The 22,920-nt window shown below is 42.0% G+C and overlaps 1 protein-coding gene across 2 annotated transcripts in view; it reads right to left on the bottom strand.

The window, feature by feature from the left end:
* Nucleotides 1–583: 583 nt before the first annotated feature.
* Nucleotides 584–22,920, bottom strand: part of NSUN2 (NOP2/Sun RNA methyltransferase 2) — a 48,424-nt gene continuing 26,087 nt past the window's right edge. For both annotated transcript variants that reach the window (XM_090039155.1, XM_090039156.1), the window contains exons 11-19: nucleotides 10,410–10,540; nucleotides 9,732–9,828; nucleotides 8,656–8,828; nucleotides 7,482–7,574; nucleotides 6,873–7,008; nucleotides 4,771–4,851; nucleotides 4,388–4,526; nucleotides 3,100–3,139; nucleotides 584–1,181 (exon numbers count right to left, since the gene is read on the bottom strand). In XM_090039155.1, the coding sequence (XP_089895281.1) occupies nucleotides 767–1,181; nucleotides 3,100–3,139; nucleotides 4,388–4,526; nucleotides 4,771–4,851; nucleotides 6,873–7,008; nucleotides 7,482–7,574; nucleotides 8,656–8,828; nucleotides 9,732–9,828; nucleotides 10,410–10,540 (1,305 nt within the window). In that variant the 3' untranslated portion in view covers nucleotides 584–766. The remainder of the gene's footprint in view (nucleotides 1,182–3,099; nucleotides 3,140–4,387; nucleotides 4,527–4,770; nucleotides 4,852–6,872; nucleotides 7,009–7,481; nucleotides 7,575–8,655; nucleotides 8,829–9,731; nucleotides 9,829–10,409; nucleotides 10,541–22,920) is intronic.

Genomic DNA, 22,920 nt, shown 5'->3' with positions numbered 1-22,920 from the left:
CTCTTCTAATATATCCCACTACCATGCACTTGGCTCCACAAACGATATAGAGTCTAGACAGAGGCTTTTAAATTGGCAGGAATCTGCCATTGACATTATGAATCTGAACCACAAGTATGCATCATACACACACACACACACACACACACACACACGCGCGCGCGCACTTTTTTCTGAAAAAGAAACATTGAGTCTTGTTTTCACTGAGTATACTCAAAGTAAAACAAGATTTTTGGTAACTTATCTGCCCAATGTCTTTTTTTAACCTATATAACAATTGTAATGTCACTGTTTACCTGAAAGGAACATTCACTTTAATTATGGTTCTTTAAAAACTCCATGCTTTGAATTTAAAAAAAAAAAAAGCCTACCCTTCTCCCCCAAAACAAAACAAAAAACTGTGTGTAGTCATTCAAAACTGACTCTTAGATAAACTTGCAGAAAGGTTTCAGAGATTGTCTTCCCCTATGAATCCTTTCATCAATGCAAGGGGTATTAGATTTTACTGACAGACAGCCCATTGTCAGCAACAGATGCAAGCCACCAATGACATGGACTTGCATGGTAAAATAAAAGACATAAATACTGTTATACCTCTTTATTTAAAAAATAAAACAGGGAGGAACTTCTGTAAAAGAATACATCATGCCAACTTCAACCTTCTTCCAAGAAGCAATGTGGTCTTAAAAATGTATGTACATGCTTAAAATAAACTCTAGCTGTTAATCTCCCTAAAGTAATGCTGACTGATTCAGCCAATGAAAACTCAATCTTTGACATGGCTGTGGTCAGCAGCGTCTCTGTTTTCTAAGCTTACATGGTTATCAGCATTTTCATTCAAAGGCTGGGCACTGCTCATTTTACTCTCAGGTTCTATCCCACTGCTTTCCACAACGTTTTGGGAAGGTTCTTCACCCACGTCAGCTTCCATTTCCAGGACATCATGTTCCTTAGCTTTACTTGCCCCATCTGCTGCTTCCTCCACCAGTTCTGCATTGTCGTCTTGATTTCCTTCCTCCATTTTACTTCTCAAATCTTCTTCTTTCCTCTTTGCTTGAAACACTTCAACTCCCATCATCCTCAAGTAATGAAGTCTCTCATTCTTGGGCACAAAGGCTCGGAGTGAGGTCTTTCCATGCCAACCGCAGAGCACAACAGGACACTGGAGGGTATCAAGTTTGCTATGAAAAAAAGAAAGTAAGAAGTGGTAAAACATGAGAAAATTAACCTTGGGAATTTATTGATTCAGCAATAGTTTGCATTTAACAACTATACTCATGATCTTTACTAGAAGAAGTGTTTTATTTGAAATAAAACTAGTAATCCAGCATCTCTTGAAGCATCAACAAGGACAGGCAGTACAATCTGCCTTTTAAAATGACTGTAAGACTTGAAGGAACCATCAGATCATCCATGTAGATCTCCTATGTTCCAGGCCATTCAGTTACATCTGGTTACTCCTGTATTGAGTTTAGCAACTCATGTTGGGCACCTCTTTCAGGAAGGACTCATCTTGATTTGAAGATGCCAAGAGATGAAGAATTTTGCCTTGGGATACTGTTCCAATGGCTTAAGCGTCTATGCTATTAAAAGTGTGGTAACAGTTCCTTGTTCCTAACTTGTAGTCTTCACTTTCTGATTACTTCCTTTTATGCCCTTCTCTGACAGATTAAAGAGCCTTTAGAACTCCAGGCTTTCCCCTTAAGATAGAAAAATAATATGCACAAATACTTTGAGCTAAATTAAGTTTTAAGTCTAAACCATTTTCTCCATCCCATAATCACTTCTGTGGCCCTTTTCTGCATGTCTTCTGATCTTCCATTACAAGGTACCAGCTAAGGGAAATTTTTTTTTTAGTGCCAGAATGCTTTCCACACACAGAACAAACTGAGACAATCCAATTACAGCTTATTTAATGTTAATTAAAATGTAAGTTAAAAAAAACAAGAACAAAAGGCACCCACCCACCCTCTCAACATTGCCAGCAGCAAGCAGGAAACTTTCCCATTAAGCTATCATTTTTTGCAACATTTTATTTTTCATTTAAAGTAAAATTTTCCAGTCCATATAGTTTCAGAGGCTGTTTTCTAAATTTAAATCAAATGTAAACAAATGCCATCTTCTTAAGGTTAGTGAGAACTCCGGTGCTTCTGCTACTGCTTTACCAGAGAGATCAGAACTGGCCGATTATTTTTTTCCCCTATTTTAAACCCTGCAGGCAGCAGTGAAACTTAAAAAGAATTTTGTCATTTACACTGTGGAAATGTGTTTGACAAACTATTAGCAGCAACAGGAGCTGCCAGTAGAAACAGAGGCAGGCACTAAAGTGATTCACTGGGGAGATGTAGTCAAAAAACAGACCAGAGAGAGAAACAGTAAAGAGTAACCACTACAGCCCTTAGGTTTTGCTCCTGACTTTGCTGCACTACTCTCTCTCCTTCTCCTTCCCAACACTTATCTATCTGAAGCTAGCTGGCATAGTCCTAGAGATAATCTTAGAAACAGTTGACGCTCCCACTCTATTTACATTCAGAGCTTTGGCAATGATGGGTGGGAAGGGGAGTGCTTAGTTTTTCCTTTGCCATTTTTTTATTTGCAAGTCAGCTCTTCATCTACCCAGGTGACATTAGAAGTAAAAACCACAGTGTAAAATGTGAAAAACAACTGCAAGCCTAGGGGAAAAAAAAAAAATCAGGAGTCAAATTTACATAGACGATTGAAGCTATTAATATTTCTTGACCAAACCTGAAGAGGGGTAGTGACTGAGTATACGTGTCAGCATTAGTTTTAATCAAAAAACGTATTTAGTTCATAAGAACTAATCCTACAGTCATGATAAATAATTTTCATATTCAATCCTTATTGTTACAGAAAACTGCTCCTTGCATACTGCTCGGAACACTCCACAAACACTGAAAAAAACCTCACAGCAAGTATTTTCACAGTTAATTAAACTGAGGGTAAAAAGTTTAAGAAAAGGACTCACTGAAATGAGCTGTATGCTTTGGTTTCTATGTTCATGCCTATTGCTCTTGTAGTACAAAATGCTAAGAAATCAGTCAAGTCAAAAAAAAAGAGAATGGAAAGGCATCTACTTACTTTGGATCTGGATCATACCTCAGAACTATACTCCCCATAGCTAGAAGAAAGCAAATACATAAAACATGCTTAGAACCATACTAAAATACCTGTGACCTCAAGAGTTTATGAGACAGCAAAGGGTATTTTCGTGTCACTGTACAAATACTCTTATCCAACAACTAATTAACACTATCTGTATTAACACAAAAAAACCTGAACTGGAAGACACATTTCAGCTACATACTTTCAAAAAAAACTATGCAAAATGAAGTTAACAGATGAACAAATATATGTACAGAAAAAGCACTCCTCTCGCAAAGCAGGCTAAGAAGTACCATGAAAACAATCAACAGTTAATTAAAAGAGATGAAGAGAGTGGAGGGCTAACCAAAAGACTGAGTTACACTTTCTGAATTATACTTCTTCCCTACATTTTCACTTAACACACATGCCATCAGACACTGAAGTACCAGCAATGGCTATGGATAGAATATAATAATAACTGCCTGTAAGTTTTTAAAATGATAGCACTGCATTCAAAGTTCTGTCTGAATTTTTACTAGTAATACCTACAACTACTATAGATTAGTTTTACATAAACTAATCTAGTTTACTGTGCACTCTGGTTTATATGGGAGGCACAGTTAAGGTAATTAGAGAGACTGTATTCCTTATTATAAGCATCTCCAACATAAAAGAGAAGATAACATAGTCAGTATTTGGAGTAAGCATAATTTCCCCCTCATCCCCACCCCCGTTTGTTTGGGTAAAACATAGATGTTTAATTTTGACATGGCCAGTGCCATCTACTGCCATCCTTTTTAAAGTACACAATCAATAAATGCTCCTGCAAAGTCCAGGACTGGCTAAAAATTGAAACTGGAATATAGTTGGAAACGAATACTAACAGAGTTTAGAAACTTTGCTAGTCACACTTTCCACAGCCACCTCACAGCTTTGGAATTTCCATGCTACTAAGAAATCCCACACTTAGTGGATCTTTCGGAGGTTATCTTGTATGTAAGAATCAAGGCTCTCAAATCTGGCAGAATTTATACATCCTTGGTCTAATAAGCTTCCAGAGTTGGAACCAGATATGGTCACAGCCTCTGGAAGTACTCTTGGATTCAGCAATATTATGAATACAGTAACAGTTAGCATAGACATTTTTAGTGTTAGCCACAACTCCTAATACATCTATTTCTGTAGGTGGATTTCCAATTTGTCTGAAAGACTAATTCACAAGAATGAGATTCCAACTTAGAGAACAGTATTCATCTTTGTGTAGTAAATACAGAGAACTTACCCATGTCTTTGACGAGTTTTTGTGTCTCATTGCTAAATTTACTTAAAAATGGATTCTCTTGGGTAAGCAGCACTTTAACATCATCTATGCAAACATTTATAATCCTCGCATTAATGAATGGGTACAGTGTATATATTCCCTGGTGGTAAAAAATACAATTAATTTAAAAAAGAAAAGAATCCCTGCTTTTGGAAAAGGATTAAATTAAAAGCAAAAAAGCTCTGAATAATATTACAGCTAAACAATTTTGTTTCAATGCAGTTTAAAATATCAAAAGGTTGTAAGACTGCATCTCACAATCTGTTGGATTCAAAATAAGTATCACTATGGGGAACTCTAATAAAGTTCTCTCACGACTTGAAAACATGGTGCTTCAAAATTACCTCTTGTGCTAGTCTGAAGGCACAACCGAACTGTTCGCCATCACTGTTTCGAGACCAAACTTTTATTCCTGTGTTAATAACCTGTGAATTTTAAAGTAAAAGTATCAATACAATGTTTAATGGAAACAGTTTCAGAGTTAGGTAACTTGTCTTGAACTGCTTAATGAGCAACCAAAGAAAGAATATTTTTGCTGTAACAAGAACACTAAAATTCATAAATCAGAATTCAACATTCAAAATTAGGTTATATTTATCAGCGTAATTTAAGTTAGAATGCTCTAGGGAAAAACATGAATAAATGTTAGGGCACTCCACTTCTAACCTCTCCTATATCAACATTTGATAACCATCAAAAGAAGTGGTCTTTCAGTTAACGCACTGAACTGTTAACAAGAAGTGGCTTCAATTCTTAGTTCTACTAAGGATTTCCTATGTGAACCTGGGAAAGTTACACACAAAAACTTAATCTTGGGATCCTAAACCATGCTTTGGCACTCAAGGATTTAAGTTTAATATTGTCACCAGTTTCTTAAAATCTTTTTAATGTTCTTTCACTGCCTTTGACAGTGTTCCATCTATAAAACAGGGATAGATAAAATTCTCCTACTTTACAGATGTGTTGCAAAAATAAAACCCTGAAGTCTGTGAGATGTCTTCTACTCAGGCCTTCTATTCTTTATCTCTATGGCAGGCTTGTCCAACGTGCGGCCCTCCAAGCTGCCTTCTGAGGCCCGAGGTGCTGCGACGGGAAATGAAAGTAAACACTGTACTTTGTTTCGGGGGTTGGGGGAGGGGTGATGTGATACCGCTTCCTGTGAGGTCTTTGAATATGGCTTGCTGGCCCACTGGGTGATAAAAAGTTCATGATTCGGCCCCACATTCAAAATGGTTGGACACCCCTGCTCTATGGAATAGATAATTTTCCTCCTTTGCTTTCTTCCTCAGCTAGTTTAATTCATGAGAACTTTACTTCTCACCCCATGTCTGCTCAATGCCTTAGCAGCTTCACAGGATGGTTTTTATTTAAGACAGTGCTGTCCAACTGGCAGCCTCTGAGGGGTTAAATTGCAACCCCTGGGCTTCTGGTCCAGGCAACATTCTCCCGTTTGCTTTCTTCTTGCTACCAAAATTATGGGGTTGGCAACCCTGCAGTAGCGGTGCATTCACAGTGAATTTACAGGTTGATAAAACTTTAGTCTCTAAACACAATGAGAAAAAAAAATATGGATGACTTCAGTAAGAATATTTATTGGTCATGCTTCCGTAGGACACAGTTTAAGAAGCTGTTTCTGGACACAGATACTCCCTGCTTAACATCGTAGTTATAGTCTTGAAAAATGCGACTAAGCAAAATGATGTTAAGCAAATCTAATTACGTCACAGTAGCGACCTACTAGCAGGCGGCAGCCAAACAACCTTGTAACCAAATATTGCACGACTTTAAACAAGTATGTTATCTAATAGATCAGCTATGTAATAACAAAACAACATTAACCAGGATGACATTAAGTGACGAATACCTGCACAACCTACTTACTGGTTTTAGCAGCAATTTAGGGCAGGGGGAGCCAATCTTTTCTGGCTGCAGGCCAGAATGACCCACCCCAGGTCTGAAGTGGGTAGGCAGGTGCAGTGGTTTTTACACCTTGCTGCCTCCACCACAGGAGCCCATATTCACCCCACATCCTGATGCCCACAGCTCACACCATCCTCTTTCCCCCAGCCAGGCCCCCCAAACCTTATCCACTGCTACCCCAATCCCCCCATTCTGGCAAGGACCCCCACCCATCACTGTTAGCTTTGTACTCTTACGATTTATTTTTCCACATACATAAATACGTGCAAACACACACAAAGTCTCTTGTATGATCTCCAAGTGTTGTATTAGATTAGGCAGAATGCCACTGCATCTATTGTTAAGTCTTGTAAAATAATATTCCCTCCAAGAGTCCAAAAACTCAAGTACTTCTTCAACAAAATAGGAGGAATGGAGTCGTACTTTAAGTGAAATCCTAGCAGAAGACAGCTCTCACAGTAGAGCAAGGAAGCTTCCACTGATGTCTCTGGATTCATGGTAAAAATCTAAAAATAAGGAGTCCTACCTTCATTTTCTCACTGTTGTTCACCAGTACATTCCTTAGTTCCTTAGAAACCATGTACAGATGCCTCTTCTTTCCTTCCTGAGTCCGAGTAAGTAAATTCATTTTAGGAAATGAAGGATCCAATGCATAAAATTTCCTGTAAGAATAAACAGTGACACTTTAGATTGCCAGGCTTCTATATTCAGTGTATTAAAAATGATGACAAACACAGACTCTCCAGCAACTTCCCCATTCATTCATGACCACCACAGATGGCTAAGAGAGGCACTGCACAGGACTCATATTAACAGTGTTAGATGTCACAAAAAACTCCACATATTTTAAAAATGAAGTCAAAATGTTTCATATTAGAGTTATTCTGCAGGCTACTGAAAGTGAACATTTTAAACTTGTTTTTTTAAAGCTTCATTCAATTTTTACTTAAAACGAGTTAGATGTCAACATATCCACTTTATCTTAAAATTATGGAAAACGTGCTTTATTTGAGAGCCAAAATGAAGATATATTTTTCAACTACAGCTACAACGAAGACCTATTCACCTTGGAAAAACTAATCCTAGTTAGCTGGAATCCTTTACTGCAGAATGAAAGGACATAATTTCTCCTTACTGGATGGATGGAAACAGTGGGTCATCTTCAGAAAGGAACACAAATGGGTCTTCTTTAAAACCAAACAACTTCATTCTTTTCGATGGCGGTGGTCTAAAAACAAATGTTATTGCTTGGGTGAATAGTTTCTTAAAATTCTGTGGATTTAGATCATCATTTGGCAAATGAGTGGGAGTGCTGACTGAGTATGCGGAAGAGCAAACAACTCCATTTTCTTGTTGCTTCACTAGCAATACTGGTACTATAACTCTGAAAATTTAGATAGATGGATGTGGGGGAAAGAATGCATTAGCTAGAGGGATAGAAGTGTATCAAGCAGGCAACTGTGAAGGAGAGAAAGGAAAGAGTCAACTGAGAAAGCAGGTGGGAGAAAAAGAGGAAGGTGGTGGTCAAGAGAAAAGGAGAGGATTAATGGACTCCAGAAAAGCAGCATACCAGCATGCAGGACTAGCAGTTAATGCAGATACTATTAAGACTGCAAATGAAGTATTGGAGCCAACTAGAAATATCACACAGCTTTTTAAAACAAGCTCTATGCCTTCAAGATGCAGGGATATATTTAAAACGAGCAGTGATAGAGTTGGGTGCTCTTTTGGCTTGCCTCTAAAAACAGCCTCTTAATTTCACTATCAAAACCCTTTTCTCCTTGCTCTCTACTACTCTATCAGATGTTCAATTTCTATTCTAGAACACTGTGAACCCATCCTCTTTTCATACAAGTTCTGCTTGTGTACAGTGGAAGATCAGGACAGGATTAAGGCTTTTTTTGGAGACTAAGGGTATTAAACACATTGCTGACAGTGTACAGAAAAAAAACCCAGTTTAATTCTCCACCCTAAGGGGGATATAAATAATGCTGAATTATTTAACAGTGACCAAAACAATCAAGAATTGATATATATCCCACAGGCAAACTAATCCTTTTGCTGTATTTGGTTCTTCAGATTTGTAAAGACCAGTTATCCAGAGTTTACAATCTAAGTAGATAACCAAAAAGAAAAGGAACAGGGCAAGATAAAAGCAAATGACCATGTTGTAATAATAGTGTGTTTTCCTTTTTTAATTCTGCTTTTTAAATTATTTAAAATTAAGAACTAAACAAAACTGAGGTTTCCACAAAGCCTTCAAGGGTTACAAACAGGTATGGGACAGATGCTTAGATGCAATCTCTTACCCACATACTCCATCCTTCTTGCTTTGCTCACACTCTGAGTTCAGCGAGTCCTGAACTTCCCTTGCCTGCTCGTCTTCAGGAGGTTGTTCTTCAATAGTTTCTACAGAGCCATCTTCTGTAGTGCTGGTAGGTACTGCAGTATCTCCTGTTTTCTGCAACAATTTCCACTGAAGCTATTCCAGATTGTAATAAATGTTTTAGTGAAGGAAAATAAGTTATATTTAACTTGTCTACATACTCCTTTTTATTGAGTTTAGCACATATACTAAACACACTATATACACACATATACACACACACACACCCCTACCTATGGGGGGAGGGGCAAAAGAGCTTCCCAGTGTATGTGTGGGGGGCAAAAATGCTTACCAAAGGGCAAGTTACCCATTTAAAAGTTGCCTTTATTTGATCTACTGTCTTACACATCTCCAAGAATACATTGGCACATCACATTTAAGGGCAGAACATTCCAAATCAGTAGCCCAGTTATTTCTTGCCTAATAACATGGAGAAACCAGAGCTAGACAAAGCTTAATAACTTTATCCCACTGTACATGTTCCATAGCAGTGCTACTGTTTGAGCCTTAAAACAGTAAGCAGCACTGGAAAGTGCATTACTTTTGTATGAGCCTGATTTTTTTCATACTGTTTTGCAACATTTAGTTCCAAAGAGGTTCTAACTAATGGCATCAAGTAAGCAGAAAGACCTCTAAGTGATTTGTATGAGGAATATACCCCTTTAATATGAATTACTGAGGAGAGTGTTACATTGCCTTAGTTCGTTTAAAGAAAAAAGGTTTAGCTCCAGGTACAATACCACCTTGCTATTTTACTGGTCTACACAAGCCCATCATCCTACTTAAAAGAAAAGAGAGAAGAAAGATTTTCAAAAGGGCTTCAGGGATTTGGGTATACAAGTTCCACTGACTGACTTGCAGTCAAGACAACTCAAGATGAGACTGAAAACAGTTATACTAGATTACTTTGACCAATTTTTTTTCCAACAGGTTTCTAATTACATTTACAAAAGTTTCTAAAACACAACAAAAATATGTTTTCATCAAAGTTCCTTTTACCTTAGGCTGGCGTTTATTCCAGGGCATTGGAGACTTTTTTATTAATACAGCCACAAAGAAACCTCCAGTGTTCTGGTGATGTGGCAATATCCTAAGACTGGACCAAAAACAAAACAAAACAAAACAAGAAACAACATTACAGTCAATATAATTAGAATCCAGAAGTTTTTACATAATATTAAGAAGGAGTCACATTAACATTTACTGTGTGTCTAAATCAGCTGTTCTCAACCCATGGGCTGCTTGCAGCCCAATGAGCACACTGCTGTGGACTATGTGACATCCTGTTAAATGTAGGGGTGCACCGATAAAGATTTTTGGGGCCAATACCAGTGGCTGATTATTCAGCTGATACTGATGCAATTGCTGATATGCATCCCAACAGCTTGGACAGCAGTGCCTGGCTGAAGTGTGTGGGGGAAAAGGGGTGGGGGAGGGAGTGGGGTTTGGGACTCAGGCAGGGGCAGGAGCTACCCAGCCAGGGTGGGGTGCAGGACAGAGCTGTGACTAGCCTGGGAAGCATGAAGGGGGAGGGGGCAACTCCAGCTGCTGGCGCACCCCAAGGGAAAGCACAAAAGGGCATGTGCCCCCCAGGATCTGTGCACTGGGTGAAGGCGGGCTGCCGCTGTGAGCTAAAGATCAGATCTAATAAAATCAAACTATTTGGTGAAGGCATACCAACGCTCCAGGTGCATTGCTTTCAGTTTTTCCTCGTCTTTTATTGGGAACATGGTGGGTCGTATTTGTGCCTGTCTGTTAGAAGGCACCTCTTTCCAGTCCTCAAACCACTGCCCATCTTTTAGCATTACCTATGAAGGAACATATGAAAATTAAAATCTGAGGCTACTCTTTCATGATCACATAATCACCAAAGTTGTGGAGTGCTCAGTCATAATTTCTGATGAATCAACTGCTGATACAGTGATGGCATGTTCCCAGTTCTCAGAACTTTACTGCTTTCATGAATGACCAGAACTCTTCTTCCCCAAGTCTGTATATACAGTGTATTGTTAGACTGTGTGATAATAATTGTCTGGGCTAATTTTAAACTAACGAGGGACTGTTCAAATGCTCTAAACGCTGCTTTATACTCTAGCATGTTGATAAGGAACATGGGCACTTGTTCTCTGAACACATGCCAATCCACCTGGGCTTCCTCCCACTGGTAATGTTGGAAGCCTTGCTATCATATTGTTTTCACTGGTGCAGGAGGAGGAAAGGCAGCTCTTATTTATGCTTTCTTTTTCCACTAGAAGAAAAATCTATAAATATTTTAAGAACCCGAGTACAGGTTCTCTGAGCCGCATCCGTTTTCTTCAATTGCACCTGAGGGCACTGAAAGAGTCTTTGATACCATGCCACTGAATGAACATGATGTCCAATGGCCCAGAAGGTACAAGCAAATCTCATTAATATTCAGCAACTCAGCTGAGGTTGATTACTCAAAATAGATATAATAAGGAATATTTCAGAAGCTGTGTGCCTCCACTGCCCTAAAGTTCAGCTTTGCTTCAATAACTCTATAGTCTAAGCTAGTGTTCAAATGAACTTTTCTTCATTTACTTCCAAGAGCAAGAGTGCAAAAATAGTGGAGAATGATTAAAGAAGGTCTAATAAACAGCCATTTAGATATAGAAAAACTTCCAAATTGTGTCTATGTGTATGGCATTGATTTTCAACCAGGTTGCTGCAGCATCCTGAGGTACCCTGAGATCTTTTCAAGGGTGCCACTCAATGTTAGTACTGTTAGGTGTGCAACCACAAGTCCAAGATAAACCCAAAGGTTTCAAATAGGAATCCACAATGTCAAAAGAATACAGACCTGTTGTGATTTTTTGGCGTTCTTTGCAACAGAAGAATTGCTCTAGCATTTTTCTGTAGTCAAAAAAAAGAGTGAAAACAGAGAGCTAGCATTTTGAGGGGCGTTTTAATACTCTCAAGGGATGCCTTGAGTCTACAAATGTTGAGAACCACTGGTATATGGTTTCTGTGAAACCAAAGAAAAATTGCTTTTACTGAGAGGCTAAAGGGTAGTAGAGTAACTCTTCATACCAATAATGATTAGGTTTCATGCATTTCTGCGGCATATCACAGAATACTGGGACAGAAGACTGTTTTCTCTCTCTACCATTTATACAAATGATGCTTGTTCGTTGTTGGAGGCATGCACATTTGTAAGGTGCTGCTCAGGCATCTTTTAACATGTAGAAGGAGTTCTGTTTCCTTTCTCTGAATAGACTGTTGCCTTTGAATGGTAAATCCTCCTATATGACCTGCGTTTCCATTGGAATGCATAGCTGCTGCAATGAGGATAAGCATCTTGTCACTGGGGTAATCATTCTGGATTGTGAAGCTGTAACTAAACACAACATTTTGCTTTCATTGCTAACAGCCAAACTGTTCCTCGCTTTCTGCTTATCAAGAGAACTCAGTGTACATATGATTAAACTGTATTTCCCCAGAAGTTTTTGGTAATTTGAAATATGAAACAAAGTTTGCCAGCAAGCACATTTTTTTTCTAACGAGGTCCATTAACTTAGCCTTTGTCTGAAGGTGTTTTTTTGATTGGGTCCACTTAATCTCTTGGTTGGTTGCTGTGAAAGGAAACCAGGATACATTTATTCCATCAACTCAGAGGATTTTAATACTACTTTCTCAGTCTTTGTTGAAGGAGCAAAAAAGGCAAGAATCTGGCACATTGTCTTTGTGGGCTTTAAAATCACTTTGCTTATAGGATGAATGATTTTTCTTGGCACAGAAGTACAAAGGATAGTCATTAATTAATGAGGAGTTCCGTGCATCTTTAAAAGGCACTGAAAATTCTTCTGCTATCCATTTCCTGCTAACTGTAAAATTTTACAAGAAAAGAAAGTAAGGCATGTGCCACCACCTCAACTGGTGAAGATGTTGACAGAATCAGTTAGCAAAGCATCCTTCTGTTTAAGGGTGTATTTTTCTGACTGATCTTGTTGAGGAATGTAAACCTGATTTTCTTTAGGCAAGACATTTTTATTTCATAGTATTTCTTAGGAAAGGCCCTACTGTTGAATATAAAAAGGAATTCTGAACAGCTATTTCTACTATCTGTAAATGAATACCTGACCCAGATCCTGTTCTGCCTACTAAATATCTAAGACTTAGCAGCCATTTGGCCCCAAAAACACAAAGGTCTCTCCCTCATTAGAGCACTCCTACTCCCATTTTCTCCATGGGCAGCCTAGTGCACCTTCCAAGTCAACCCTTATTCCACCCTGCACAGACACACAGATCTACCATTCTCTGGGCAGGCTCATGAGCATCCAGAACATCAGGATCCAGCTTGTTCACAGGAGGAACATCTACCTGAAACTTCTGTCATGTTAGGACCCCAATGAAACATCTAACAGTAGCACTGACTTCAGTGAAAATTGAAAATACATTTTGTACTGAACCATCACTGGATAAAATGAACACACACCAATGGCATGCCCACCCCACTATGCCAATCATACCTCCTCTTGCTTCTTCTCCTTATGGCCGCACAATTCGTATACTCCTTTCCACCCAGTGGTCTAGCATCATCAAGGAGAATGGAGGATGCTCCTCAGCCCAGCATAGCTCAGAGCATGATGGTTACTGCACTCTTTTAGGAAGTATGTGGATTCATACCCCTTAAAGACTGAATGGGGCCTGGAAGGCATGTCTCTGACTTCTTGAACAAGTGCTCTAACTATAACAATGTTGAGAAAAAGATGGATTTCCCTCCATGTTCTCAGCTTTAGTTGCTTGGCATAGTTTTTCTCCAGGGAATCAAGGACTCACAGAGTCAAGTTTCAGTTCCATCTGAGAAGCACAAACAGAGCTTAGGTGGAGGTAGACATCTAAGTGGCCAACCCAAATCAATTATGGGCATATACAGTAGCTCAAGCCTGGCTTTCTAAAAATCTTTTCAAGCCAAAAAAGGAGGCAAAGAACTCTTGACACCTTAGGGGTTTTGTGGCTGCTGCCAATGATTTTAATTAGCAACCAAGACATTTAGAATTTGAAGGGAGTATCATATCAGCATCTTAGGAGAAGAATAGCATCTGGGCCCTTGAGTTGAGCTTGACTTCTTGCTTTTGGAAAAAATGAGTAAGAGATGTTACAAGCTAGAGGGACATAAATCTGCCCTAAACAATACACAGGCAAGCACACTGGTTATTGTTTAAGGCAACATAATGCCAACAGATGATAGTTTGGGCATAACAGTTGCCCAACTGCCATAAAAAGGAAAGAACTTAAAAGAAATAAGATGAACTCCTTATAACTTTCAAAGATTCTCTAAACCTATAGTAAATATCTAAAAAACTTTCAGAATTGTATACACCCCCGGACTACAATACAGCACAGTTGAACTAAACTACAAACACTGGATCAGAATGTACTGCCAAGAACAGTGAGAATGAACTAGGAGTAGCAGCTGGCCCACACCCTATCTTTTTTGTTCCTGTGGTACAAGGCATGAAGTTAGTGTGGTGTATGCATGGACCAAATCAGACATGGCTGGAAAAAATTCTCCAGTCTCAGGCAGTGGAACAGATGCTCACAGGACAGACAGTCAAAGAAATGTTAGAAATATTATTAAAAATGCATTATCAATAGCAGATTTAGGGAAAAAAAAAAAAAAACCACAGCTGCTACCCCTCCTTGTCTCCTTAATGGAAGAGGGAAGGGGGGGGTTGGAAATTGATGGGAAAAACCACCAAAAGCCCATTGTACTAAGGTATCACTCCCTCTCTGTCCTGCAAATTTACTATCTCTTTGTTACACTAAATCACACTTTCTTTCATGACCCCACATTCCTAAGGCTAAGATAAGAGCAAATGCCATTTTTGCCTTCAGGTTGAACCTTGAGTAACCTTGGGTTCCATCCACGCACGCGTGATAGCCTAATGCATATTAAGCCTACCCGCCCCGCATACTTAAGTAGTTAATTATAATGCACATGGGACGTATGAAGCGACATGTTTACATATATGTTTGTATGAACCGGAAATGAGTTGTAAAAATTCCTCCTTCTACACACGTGGTCAGGAGAGGGGGGATAAAAGCCTGCTAATAATTGTGCTCGGGGGCAGAGTGATTGATCTTTTGTCTCTCTCTCTGACCCTATTTGCAAATATATACCTTTTGTGTTGCTAATAGAGTGTGTCTGTGAAGGTCTTTTTCCACCTCCCGAGAAACGAACCACGATTTTTATATCAAAATTGGCGCCCAACGTGGGGCTTCTTGAGGACTACCCCGGAATTCAGTGACGGAGCACCTCCGGTACCAGGGATTTGTGCACACCGAGCCGACTTTGGACTCACCCTGGTATTTGAGGTTTAAGTCCAAATATCCGGGAAGTTAAAGGAAGTATCCTATGTAAATTCTGAGTTTCTGGAGAGGCAGACACACTTTGGAATTTGGATCGAGATCTCTGGGGTATCTGAGTGAGTATACGAATTCCCTTTGCCCAATCTGGTGTACGGATCTAAAACAAAGGATGTGTAAGTTTGCTGAGAAATTCTAGGCTTAGCTCTCATTGTAAATCATCTGTTGTTGAGATCTTTTTGGTATTTGGTGTGCCTTGGGCGCATTTTTGTGGGCAAATGGGTACGAATAGCTCTCGTGTAGAAAACAATATTGATACCCCTCTAAAAGTCTTATTACGTCATTTTAATAAATTTGCAAGGCCGGCCGATTATGGAATAAAAATGAAAAAAGGTGATTTAACTAAGTTTTGTCAACTCGAGTGGCCAACATTTGGGGTCCACTGGACCCCGAAAGGATCCTTTGTGCTAAAAGAAGTGATAGCTATCCATGAAATTGTTATGCAAAATGGGTATTGGAATCAGTTTCCTTATATTGATTGTTGGTTGTGGGTGGTTCAAAATCAGCCACCTTGGATTAAGAATTACTTAGCAAAGTCTCATGTGATGCTTGTTAAGAAAAAGGCTCGGGGGGGGCGCCTGTACTTCCTGAGTCTAATGAGGGGGGGAATTCTGAATTGGCTGAGTACCGGACCCGTGCTCCGGTTGCCCTGTCGGGTAGCAAAGATGAGTCAGACGCCTCCTCGGCATCCAGTCCTTCTGCACCACCGCCCCCTCCCTTAGAGAGACCACCACCGACGTAACAATGCATACCTAATGAGTTAGAGCGTGAGCCTCAGCCAAGTGCCTCATCTGAATCAGGAAATAAGGGTTATTATTTGCGCAAGCCTGTAGAGTCACAGCCGGTGTTGAACTGTCCGATGCGAGAGGTTATTGGGGAAGGAGGCACTGCAACTTTTGTCTACACCCCATTTAGCACTTCAGATTTATTTAACTAGAAGAATCAGAGCCCCTCTTTTCGTGAAGACCCTGAAAAGATGAGGGACCTGTTCCGATCTATTGGGCAGACTCATCGACCCACTTGGGCTGATGTCCAGATGATGCTCCAGACCCTCCTAACCCCGGAGGAGAGGAGATTAGTGTTAGGTACAGCAGAGCGTATTGCGGCAGCCAGAGTTGAGTCAGAGGGTGCTGCTGGTCGTACTCTGCGTGATACCTACCCGGTAGAAGAGCCGGGATGGGACAATCATACTGCAGAGGGCAGAGAGCTGAGTGCACGGTATTTGGGAATTATAGTGGAAGCAATGGGAAAGGCAGTGCCTCGGATTACCAATCTGTCTAAATTGTATGAGGTGAGACAGGGAAGAGAGGAGGATCCCTCAGCTTTCCTTGGGAGGCTGTATGAGGCGTTTCGCAGGTTTTCGGATCTGGATCCAGAAGCCCCAGATAACCAGCGCATGGTAAATCTTATGTTTATTGGTCAATCTGCTGCTGATATCCGTAAGAAGTTACAGAAAACTGAGGGAGGTGCTGGGAAACCGATTTCAGAGCTGGTGGAAATTGCATATAAGGTGTATGGGAATCGTGAGCAAGTGCAGGAGCGCAAGGAGGATAAAAAGGCTCAGCGACAGATGGCAGCACTAGCAGCTGCTATAACTGGAGGGAACCCTGGAAAGGCTGGGATACAGAAGAGGAAGGGAGAAAGAGTGGGAGCAGATGTTTGTGCTTATTGCAAGGAGAAAGGACACTGGAAGAGGGAATGCCCGAAGTTGACGTTGAAGGAGAAGAGAGAGGGGGAACCGAGAGGTCACCTCATGCGGGCAGAAGACAAGGGTGAGGATTCAGAATGAAGGGGACAGGGATCTAAGACCACTACCCTTCGGGTTGGAGCCCGAGAAGATCCCATGGTAACCATTAGGGTTGGTGGCAAAAACTTTGAAGCCTTGGTGGATACTGGGGCTACATTTTCAATGATTCCAGAAAAACCCCCCTGTGCAGGAACTAGCGAACAGCATGTACTTGTAGAAGGGATTGAGGGAATGCAAACTCGACTCCCTGTTTGTAAACCACTCCTCACCAAGGTGGGAGACCATTTGGTCGAGCACTCCTTTGTGTATTCTCCAAGTTGCCCGGTTGCACTCCTTGGGCGGGACTTACTCACAAAATTGCAAGCTGAGATCTTTTTCAGAGACGATCAGATGGTGGTCCAGCTACCTGTCAAGCAGAGCTCGAACTATCAGATGGCTCTCCTGGAGGACCGACGCCCTGCAGTAAGTCCAGAAGATCACATGACTGGAGTAGACCCCTCAGTATGGGCTGATGGAACCCCTGCGCGAGCTAAGTTCATCTCCCCGGTAAGGATCGTACTCAAGGAAGGGGAGGGGCCCGTTCGGGTAAAGCAGTACCCACTCAGCCGAGCGGCCAGAGCTGGACTCAAGCCGTTAATAGAGAAATACAAGAGGTACGGATGGCTAGTGGAAGGGTCTTCACCCTATAACACCCCCATTCTTGGAGTGCCAAAGGCAGATGGGGTCTCATACAGACTGGTCCAAGACTTACGGGCAGTAAATAAGAAGGTCCTTTCAGACCATCCTGTAGTCCCGAACCCTCACACGATTTTGACACAAGTACCGGGGGAAGCTGAAATATTTTCAGTGCTAGATTTGAAAGATGCTTTCTTCTCTATTCCTCTTCACCGAGAGAGTCAAAAATTGTTTGCTTTTGAATGGGAGGATCCAGATACTTTCCATAAAGCCCAACTCATGTGGACAGTTCTTCCACAAGGATTTATAGCAGCCCCCCATATTTACGGACTTGCCCTTCAGAAGGACTTGGGGGAATGGAAGGGATCACACCCCGCAGTGACTCTCCTCCAGTATGTGGATGACCTGCTAGTTGCAAGCCCAAACTTGCAGCTCTGCGAGGAAGCCACCAGGTCACTCCTAAACACTCTGGGAAAAAAAGGATATAAAGTCTCTAGAGAAAAAGCCCAAATATGTCAGCCTGAAGTCACATTTTTGGGATATAAGCTCTCAAAAGGAGTCAGAGCCCTGAGTGCAGATCGCATACAGGCGATTCAAGGTCTAACCCCACCTAAGTCACCCAAGGAGCTGCGAGCATTCCTAGGGCTAACTGGGTTCTGTCGACTATGGATACCAGATTACGGTGGGAAGGCTAGACCACTGTATGAATCCCTGACTAAGGAGAGTCTCACTAAATGGAAATGGAATAAAGAAATGCAGCATGCTTTTGATCTGCTGAAGGCAGCATTAACCCAGCCCCCTGCCTTAGCCATCCCAAACAGTAAAAAGCCATATCGACTGTATGTTCATGAGAATCGAGGGGTTGCATCAGGGGTGCTGACACAGCCATCGGGCCCGACCTGGAGACCCGTGGGATATTATTCAAAGGTTCTAGATCCAGTTGCACTCGGGTGGCCAGCCTGTCTTCGGGCTGTGGCAGCCACAGCAGTGGTTGTTGAAGAAGCCCAGAAGATAGTCATGGGTGCGGATATGGAAATACTCACTCCTCATGGAGTTCCCCAGATCCTAGGGACTGAGGGAGGGAAATTTCTTAACCCCTCCAGACAATCACGGTATGAGATATTTTTGCTCTCTAATCCAGGACTTACTTTCAAACATACTACAGCCTTAAACCCTGCAACCTTGCTGCCAGAGCCAGGGCAACCGACGCATGACTGCCTTGAGGTCCTGAATCAGACCACGCAGGTGCGACCTGATCTTGCTGAGGACCCAATTGAAGACCCAGATGTTGAATACTTTGTGGACGGCTCCAGCTCTGTCATCGATGGAAAAAGACGAACAGGATGTGCAGTGGTAACCTTGGATAAGGTAGTATGGAGGGAGTCATTGCCGAGCTCATGGTCGGCACAGGCCGCAGAACTCACTGCGCTCACCCGAGCATTACAGCTGGGGACAGACCAGCGAGTTAATATATACACTGACTCTCGCTATGCTTTTTCTACAGTCCATGCGCACGGACTATTGTGGAAAGAAAGGGGTTTCATTACTGCCTCTGGGAATAAGATTGCTAACGGCCCCCAGATTATCAAACTACTAGAGGCACTCCACCAGCCTAAAGAGGTAGCAATCATTCATGTGCGGGCCCATGGGAAGGCTGCTGAGAAAAAGCATAAGCTTGGAAATGCAAAGGCTGATGCAGCAGCAAAGGAAGCTGCATTTATTGGGGGAGAAGCGGAAGAGGTATCCAAGCAGGCTATGTCCCATGCCATATGGCCATACGTTCAGGATTTAGTCCCACAGTATTCCCCTGAAGAAGATAAATTTGCACAGAAAGCTTGTGCAGAAAAGAACTCCCAGGGGTGGTGGATAGTACCAGGAGGGAAAGTCATGATACCCAGGCCATTGCTTCGGGAGGTGCTGCAACAGCTCCATGCAAGAACCCATATGGGAGGTTTGGCCATGGGTGATCTAATGATCCGCCAAGCAGTAGCCCCAGGGCTATATGTAGAAGCTCAGCGCATTGCTACCAGGTGCATTACATGCCAGAAAGTAAACCCTCGAAGGAAACCCCCTGTGCCAATGGGAGGTAGACCCTGGGCAGCGTACCCTGGACAGGCATGGCAGATTGATTTTGCCGAGCTCCCACGATCCGGACATCACGGGTTTTTACTTGTCATGGTAGACCAGCTCTCTGGTTGGGTCGAGGCTTGGCCCACCAGGACTGCCACTGCAGCTGCAGTAGTGAAGTATTTGTTACAGGAGATCATTCCCCGGTATTCCCTGCCTGAGTCCATCGAGTCGGATCAAGGACAACACTTTGTGGGAAGAGTGGTTCAAGAAGTCGCACAAGCTCTCAAGGTTACTTGGAAACTACACACACCATGGAGACCACAGAGTTCAGGACAAGTGGAACGCATGAATAGAACTTTAAAGACTTTGCTCACCAAAATCTGTATTGAAACATGCCTTAAGTGGCCTCAAGCATTGCCGCTAGCTCTTACTTGTATTCGAAACACTCCCCGACGGGGCCTCAAATTGACCCCATATGAAATTATGTTTGGCAAGCCGCCTCGAGTCTTACCTCCTGGGATGCGAGAGAATGTAACTTTTGAATTAGGTAATAGTGAACTTCATACATATGTTATTGCCTTGCAGTCTGTCTTGTTTTCTCTTCACAGGTATGCAGCCTCCTTTCAGCGTCTGCCTTTAGATGTACCGGTACATGACTTCTCCCCGGGAGACTGGGTCTTGGTGCAGCGGTGGAAAAAGGAGCCTTTGACTGAGAGGTGGAGTGGCCCTTTCCAGGTACTTCTAACAACCCACACCGCTGTAAAGATTACTGGCCATGATCGTTGGATACACCATACCCGTGTGAAACGACATCCACAAGCGTCAGAGGACAACAACTCCCAAGACGAACTCACTCCGGAAGCTGAGTTGTCTTCGGAACAAGAAGCCAGCAAGTGGAGCTGTGAACCTACTGGTGATCTCCAAGTGCGCCTGAGATGGCTTAATCAAAGCTCAGAAAATTAGACAAGAAAGTAAAAGGGAAAATATGGTGGGAATCTTAGTGTGCCTTGTTGTTATCTGCATAATGAAAGAAGCAGAATTGAGCAGCCTTAACCGCTGGCTCACACCCTCGCTTTCCCAAATTGCTCCCCCAGGGACAAATTTGTATGTTGATATGATGGAAAGAATTGCAGGTACTTTTAATCTTACCAACTGCTGGGCCTGTGGGGGGCTTCGGGAGGCCAGAGGCCAGTGGCCTTGGAGGGCTTTTCCTTTGGCCCCGAAATGGCTAGTAAGTAGTAAGGCAGATGTTAAAAGTACTAGTCAAAAATGGGATGAGAACCACAGTTGGGAACTTTCCCAAGTGGCGTTAGGAGAGTATTGCACCAGTAATAATGGTACAGGAAAAAGGTTGGGACACAGCCGTTGCATATGGACTTTAAAAGTAAGATGGATGAACCTTACAAGATTAGAACGGCTTTATTATCCTAATAGCCCAGGGTATAATCGGCTAGTGTGGCAGCATCCCAATGGAACAATTGTGTGGTTTAATAAATATTGGAGTGCCACAAATCAAAGTGATGATCGGACAGATTGTACAGACAAGAACCAGGATGGGCTATGGGAATGTTCCATGAAAGGAGGCCACGCAGTTGCTGGTCCTTTGGGTCCAGAAGGAGGCTTGGGGTTTCCCGAGATGCCCTATGGTTGGGCCCCTCCAAATGCCACCAATAGAGAAAATAGGGCCTTAAGAGGATACTATTGGATTTGCGGACGACGGGCCTATACAATACTACCACAGGGGTGGACGGGAACTTGCTATATGGGAGTAATTGTACCAGCTTTCTTTTTGTTACCGTCTGAGGTTGGAAATAAGCTAGGAGTCTCTTTGTATGATGATTGGAAAAGGGCCAAGAGAAGTATTGATGTAAGTTTGACACAGGGTAGCTCCCAAAAGTGGAAGAAGGATGAGTGGCCCCCTCAGAGGATTATTGAGTATTATGGACCAGCTACATGGGCTAATGATGGGAGTTGGGGATACCGGACACCAATATATATGCTGAATAGAATCATCCGGTTGCAGGCAGTCTTGGAAGTAATTACTAACCAGACCGCCACTGCTCTCGAGTTATTGGCCCGACAAAGTTCTCAGATGAGAGCAGCCATATACCAAAATCGGATGGCCTTAGACTATTTACTTGCAGAGGAAGGCGGAGTCTGCGGAAAGCTCAACCTTTCTAACTGTTGCCTCCAAATAGATGACAACGGGAAAGCAGTCTTAGAGATTGCCAAAGAGATTAGAAAAATAGCCCATGTACCAATACAAACGTGGGAAACCACATGGAATAAGGACTGGTGGTTTCAATTATTTGGAGGACCCTGGTGGAAAAAGGTAGGGTTTGTGCTTTTGTGTGCTCTAACTGGTTTGATTTTTATCCCTTGCCTTATTCCTTGTCTCACTAGATTGATAACCACCACAGTGGAAGGAATGCAGGTTGCAGCAGTCCCTCTAAAAGCACAGACTGCTGCAAAGGTCATGGTCCTCAGAAAAATTCCTCGTAATTATCTTGATATGCCCGAATGAAGTAAAGATCAGAAAGCATCTCGAGGGGGGATATTGTTAGAAATATTATTAAAAATGCATTATCAATAGCAGATTTAGGGAAAAAAAAAAAAAACCACAGCTGCTACCCCTCCTTGTCTCCTTAATGGAAGAGGGAAGGGGGGGGTTGGAAATTGATGGGAAAAACCACCAAAAGCCCATTGTACTAAGGTATCACTCCCTCTCTGTCCTGCAAATTTACTATCTCTTTGTTACACTAAATCACACTTTCTTTCATGACCCCACATTCCTAAGGCTAAGATAAGAGCAAATGCCATTTTTGCCTTCAGGTTGAACCTTGAGTAACCTTGGGTTCCATCCACGCACGCGTAATAGCCTAATGCATATTAAGCCTACCCGCCCCGCATACTTAAGTAGTTAATTATAATGCACATGGGACGTATGAAGCGACATGTTTACATATATGTTTGTATGAACCGGAAATGAGTTGTAAAAATTCCTCCTTCTACACACGTGGTCAGGAGAGGGGGGATAAAAGCCTGCTAATAATTGTGCTCGGGGGCAGAGCGATTGATCTTTTGTCTCTCTCTCTGACCCTATTTGCAAATATATACCTTTTGTGTTGCTAATAGAGTGTGTCTGTGAAGGTCTTTTTCCACCTCCCGAGAAACGAACCACGATTTTTATATCAGAAAGGTAACACGCTTGCCTTTATGGCCAATGTTACAGCTGAGGTATACTTGTATGCCAGGCATTTAGCAAGCAAAAAGAAATGCTACATATTTGTAAGGATGTCAAGGTAA

This window comes from Crocodylus siamensis, chromosome 3 (assembly GCF_052110815.1).
Source record: "Crocodylus siamensis isolate JL-2025a chromosome 3, ASM5211081v1, whole genome shotgun sequence".
NCBI lineage: Eukaryota > Metazoa > Chordata > Crocodylia > Crocodylidae > Crocodylus > Crocodylus siamensis.
The sequence above is the reverse complement of the archived record's forward strand: the minus strand, read 5'-3'. Positions and strand labels throughout refer to the sequence as shown.